Source organism: Neomonachus schauinslandi, chromosome 8, assembly GCF_002201575.2.
Source record: "Neomonachus schauinslandi chromosome 8, ASM220157v2, whole genome shotgun sequence".
In the NCBI taxonomy this organism is placed as follows: Eukaryota; Metazoa; Chordata; class Mammalia; order Carnivora; family Phocidae; genus Neomonachus; species Neomonachus schauinslandi.
Genome location: NC_058410.1, coordinates 69473035 through 69478898, shown reverse-complemented (window position 1 = coordinate 69478898; position 5864 = coordinate 69473035). Strand labels below are relative to the sequence as shown.

General features: G+C 40.7%; 1 protein-coding gene across 1 annotated transcript; it reads right to left on the bottom strand.

Annotated features, from left to right (window-relative positions):
* Positions 1 to 2193: 2193 nt before the first annotated feature.
* Positions 2194 to 4178, bottom strand: LYRM2 (LYR motif containing 2). Its single transcript, XM_021693488.1, has 3 exons — positions 4116 to 4178; positions 3383 to 3523; positions 2194 to 2941 (listed from the first exon to the last, which is right to left on the bottom strand). The coding sequence occupies exons 1-3, from the start codon at positions 4158 to 4160 to the stop codon at positions 2861 to 2863; spliced, it is 267 nt and encodes an 88-aa protein (XP_021549163.1). The 5' UTR covers positions 4161 to 4178; the 3' UTR covers positions 2194 to 2860.
* Between the last annotated feature and the right edge of the window lie 1686 nt (positions 4179 to 5864).

Below are 5864 nucleotides of genomic sequence, written 5' to 3'. Positions count from 1 at the left end.
TTTAGGTAAGTGGGGGTCTCAGCCTCTCCTGAGTGTCTACTTGTGTGACTCCAGTAATATAGACACCAAAGAATATGTGCTACTTTTCCCCAAATATTATAACGTCCTCTGCAGGCCCACCCACAGCAATGCCTGTGCTGAGTTCAGAAACTTCCAACCAGATGGCACACTTCAAAAAAGGTAATGACATAGGGATAGTCAGTATGCTAAATAATAGCCCTAGCCACTTATCCTCATGCTAGAAAGCTTTGGTATTTAAAAAGTTTTAATATAAAGATTTGACTTATTGTAGTTCAAATATATAAACTGAACATCCAAGTACTTTAAACTTTGGGAACAAAACTTTAACATTCAAACAAGAGTATAGTTATGGGTTTTTTTGTTTTGTTTTAGAGGGCGGGTAGGGGATGAGGGAGAGGGAGAATCTTAAGCAGGCTCCATGCTCAGCACAGAGCCTGATGCAGGGCTCGATCTCACCACCCTGAGATCATGACCTGAGCCAAAATCGAGAGTCGGACGCTTAACTGACTCAGCCACCCAGGTGCCCCCACGTGAGTATAGTTCACAGGGAATATCCAGAAAGGTAATTTGTTGTCTAAGCCAGAACACTGATAAAGATGCTAAATAAAATGTGTTTCACCAGGAGTTCAAACCTGGCCAACATTTTAATGAGCATGGTTCCATATGGGAAGAGAAATTGTTGTTTAGCCTGAGATTTATTTAGCACTCAAATGCTGTCCATTATTAAGATTATAATAATCTTAGCGTCTGGAAGATGAACATTCAATTTGCAGTGTTTTGCCCAATTTAAAAAACAAAACAAATCCCAAGTTAGGTTTTCTTGTAGTCTGGTATTTGTATCTTACAAACTTAAACCACAAATGCTCTTACATCTTTGACATACACCACTAGGAAGAACATCACCAAGTCATGGACTTCTACACCTCACGAAAGGATGATCTGTAGTGTCAAGATTTGAGATTTACTAGAAATTGCCTGTACTTGAATAGGTAGATCATGCTGCACAAAGAAAAGTGTTCTCTGTTCAGAGACTGCTCACAAATGCTTCTGTTCATCAAATGGCTTTGCAGTAGGTTAACTGATGTACAGCTATGTACAAATCTGATAATTAGCTCAAGCATTTTGAATTAGATTACCCGGCTGAAGAATATTCAGAATTATTTTGTCTTGTGGGCTGAGGCTGTGGGAGGGGCGGGTGGACCCTGGCAATGCAGGCAGGTCATGGACAAACGCCACCATCTGCTTCTCTCTCTCTGGCAGGCAGTCCAGTACTAGGTTAACCATTTATCATTCTGCAAAGTTTCTCCTACATTTTTCAGGTGCTGAGCAGATTCTTGGATTAACTTTTTAGATCTGTTCTGTAAAAGAACAGAGGCCATCTGTCTATAGGACCGCCGATCCCACCTCTTCCATAAGCTTTCATTTTCACTAAAGTAATTGTTATAGATTTGGTTGGAATGTCCTCAAGTCAACTTCTCGTCTTCAATGTATTCTTCAAACTCTTTTCTTCCTGTCACTGGAAGAGAACCTAATGCACCAAGGATCTTCCCTGATGGTTTCACTTCTTTCTATGTGGATGCTAAGGTAATTGCATTAGTTTCATCCAGACGTTGCCTCTTCTTTTTGGTAAGTTCCTTAATGTGTTCATTAAGCTTCTGTCTCTCCTCTTTCCAACAAAGATCTATATTACCGGTGGTGGTCTTTTCAGGGAATCCTTGGACTACTGGATCATGACACATCCGAAGAACCTACCTCAACAACCATCAGTAATGCAGAAGGATTTTTTTTCAGGAAAGGCCCAGGGTATCTTCTGAGGTCAGTATACATCCATATATCTCATACAATTTCTTAAAATGGTGATTTACACAGTATTATACGTCAGTTCTTTATCAGCAAAAAAATCAGTAAAGCCTTTACTAAAGTATAATTCACATATCACACATGCAAAATATATGATTCAACGGACTTTGGTATATTCAGAGTTGTGCAACCCACACCCCCAACTTTAGAATGTTTTCATTACCCAGAAAAGAAACCCCATATCCATTTGCAATTACTTTCCATGCTATCCACACCCTGGGAAACCACCTCTTTCTTCCTATTTTAGATGCTTCATATAAATGGAATCCTACAATATGTGATCTTTTGTGACTGGTCTCTGGTACATCCATGTATCAGTACTTCATTCCTTTTTATTGCTAGATAATATTCTACAGACATCTTATTTAATCATTTATCAGATGGTGGGCATTTGGATTGCTTCTGCTTCTTGGCTATTATGAATAATGCTGCTATGAATATTCCTGTACAAGTTTTCTTGTAGAAAGATTTTCAGTTCTCTTGGTTATAAACCTAGGAGGAAACTGCTGAACTGTTTGGTAACTTAATCTTTTAAGCAACTGACAGTCTGTGTTCCAAGTGGCTGTGCCATTTGATATTCCCACAGCATGTATGAGGGGTCCAGTTTCCCTGTATCTTTACCAACATTTGCTTAACTGTTTTTAATTATAGTTATTCCACTGGATGTGGTACTGTTTCAGTGTGGTTTTAATTTGCATTTCCCAGAGGGTTAATGGTGTTGAGCATCTCAAGTGCTGACCACTTGTACTGGTTTTTGCTGCTTGAACTGCTGACACATCCAAAAACATTTTCAAAATGCAGGGTATGTTTTTCAGTGTTAAGGCAATTGTTCTGATGTGCTTTTGTTTGCTCTCACATGCCATGCTCCATGTTCTGACATTTTCCCAAGTACTGTACAGTTTGACTTGCTTTTAGGCTGCCCATCGAGTCTAATTAATACACATGGAAACTTTGAAAGTCTTTCAGAATAATGCTATCGTTAAGATTTTGCCAAAGCAAGGGTTTTTTCTAACTCTTTGAGCTGCATATTGCCTTGAGTAATCATCATCCGGATTGTATCCTGTAGAAGAAAGTGAAAGCTGGTCACTGTTTTACTTGGTTAAACAAGGTACAGCTCTATCATTTCATTTATTATTCAGGGACCAACACTGAGAATTGGAACCACTGTATTAGGAAAGCCCCAAACTGACAACAAAGGGTGCACAGTGTCTGACATGCTTTTGTAAACCCCAATCGTCATATTTCCCAAACCATCATGCTGTCCTATTTATAATCTTTTCCTGTGTGTGTATGTATGGTTTAAAAGAAAAGTCAGGTGATGCTACTGTAAAGATTGTAAAATCTCAATTATCATTTGAGTGGAAAATTGGTAACATTAAAGGAATGATCAAGATGTACGTACATCTCCATGATCCTTATATTCCAAAGTGTCTATTAAACTTTAAAAAAAAAAATAATACAAAATGGTCAGGGCCTGTCCTCACCATGATCTTGTTCTCACCTCTTGGGTGGCGCTTTTGTTTCTTTTGAATTCTTCCCTTGCCCAGTCCTTCAGGTATTTTCGATCAGAATCATGTGGCACTTCCCGAATTGCTTGCAAAATCCTTCTGTAGAGAAGGAGAACTTGTTGCCTTCTCATGAACTGTAGAGGGGAGGAGAAATGTCAATTACAACTGCAAAATCTACAGCCCAGAGGGCTTTACTTTAGGAATCTACTAAATAGATGACTTCTCTTTGGTCCTCAATTTTGAAAAGGGCAAAAAAGAACTTCTCTTTTAAGAAAAAGGCAAAAAGTGTATTTGGGCTGTTTGCTTACTCCTTTGTCAAACCTAAGAAACCCTTACTCCTTTGTCAAACCTAAGAAACCCTTAACATCAAAAGATAACCAATGAGCAGAAAAAGAACTACCAGTTACTAGAGGCTGTAACTACAGTAACAGCACTTTTTTCTAAAACCAATGCAGGCAATCTCACTCTTTACCATAGCTCAGTACGACAGACATAACAGTCTTCACCGTGGCCAAGGCATTAAAGTTCCAAGAGACCCACAGCCCGCCCGCCTCACGAACCCAGAGCCAGAGGGCAGCCCCCTCCTCCCCGACCCTCCTCCCCACCCCCACCGCCGGCTTCCGCATCACGAAGTCCCGCCCCCGCGACCCACTCCGCAGGGTGGGCTGGAGGGAGAGATGGATAATTGAGATCAGATCCTGGAAAGGCTGGCGAAAACGGCGCTACCTGCTTTAGCGTTAGCGTCGCCGGTGGTAAGCGGGAAGTGGCCATTTCCTTCAGGTAGCCTCGGTCCCCAGCCCCCCCCCCAAGAGCTCCAGTGCGCAGGAGCGGAAGTGGGGGCGTAACCAGGGGGCAGGGCGAGCTGGGTTTCCTGGGAGACGGTTCGCGGCTTACACTTGGCCGCCAAATCCCCGCGCAGTCTTGCTGAACTGAAGCGGTTGGAACTAGTAATGAGCTATAAAGAAAGCCTTGGGCAGTTTTATCCTAGAATACATTTTCTTGGGGGTGCGAGGGGATAGCAGTTCTTGCGTCACAAATAGCTGTGACAATAGGAGTGGTAAGGCAACTGGCACAGTTCCTGGCACTGTGGTTAGCTTTGAGAGTGAGGGGTGAAATTATTTGTGTATTCCTGTTGGCTTTTTAAATGTGTAGTTAGAAATAAAAATTTAAATGTTTAATTTTAATGTTTGTGTCCTGTTCATCTTTTGTTTTCATCCTGGTCTTTTCTGTTTGCAACCATTTTCCCTGTGGTGGCATCTTCCATGGTTGCCGTTAGTTATGTTCATCTTAAATGTAAGGTTATTTTACCAGCAAAAGCGGGTCTATTTGGGAATAGAGAATTGCATTTGGGGACATGCAAGCTATGGCAAAACTGCAGGCAAGTCCAATAAAGGAGAGGAACTTATTTTACAGAGATGGAAGTTGAGAGGGGTTATGAAAAGCCCATTGGGAAAAAGCAAGACTTCTCACGGAGTTGCAAGGGTAGTTGATTTCTTGCACACTGCGCCTCTCCCATCTTCCCCCCCCTCCCTCCCCGCTTGGATCCTGTAATTGATGATCCTTTCCTGCTGATCTTCTGTTGGAGTCTGTTATTGACCATTCTTCCTGGGAGTGACATTGAGTGGCCCAGCTTTCCTTCCTAGCCTCCCGACTCTACTTCAGTGAAGTCTCCCTTTATTAATTTTCACATATTCTTACGACGTTTTAAATGGCTGCTCTATTGGAGTTATAACAATTTTGTATCACTAAGAATGAGGAACTAAATGTCCCCACAACTTAAGCTTTTATTTCCTAATTGTTTTATCTTCCCAACACAGACATGCCCTTAAGTTATGCAAGTAGGGTTGGTGAATCTTTGCTATATTCTGTCAAATAGAATGGTTCTGAATTAAAATACAGTCAAAAATGTTCATTTGGTTACCCATTTACTGCGCATTTACCTGATTGCCTCACTTGCTGGAATCCTTTGGTGCTCTCTTTTCCTAACTGTGCTCTTTTGGTAACTTCATCTCTCCTGGCCTCCTTCCTCATCTGTAAAGTGAAACAGGATCTACCTCAGAGTTGCATTGTATGTGATGCACTGAAAACAGGACCTGCCACATACACTCCAATGCCTAGCTTTCTTGAACGTTACCAGTCATTGTATGGGTGATGCTATGACTACTTTTTGAAGTTTTGTCTAATTGGCAATAGCAATTCATTTTCTTATAAAAATTAGTGAAATATCCCTTGCCACTTATTGTATGAATTGTCATGACTGGTCCATTTATGGTGATCAAGGTTTTTACACTAAATTTATATGGCTTGTTTGCCTGTTCTTTAAAAAATTTGTTTATATAACTTTAAGAAGTCTCTGTATAGTCATGTATTTTTCTTTCGAGGCTTTTCAATTTCATTTTCTCCCCTTTAGAGCTTTGCAATTCTACATTATGTCTTCATTGTTAACTTTAAGTATTTACTCCACCTAGTTTGCTT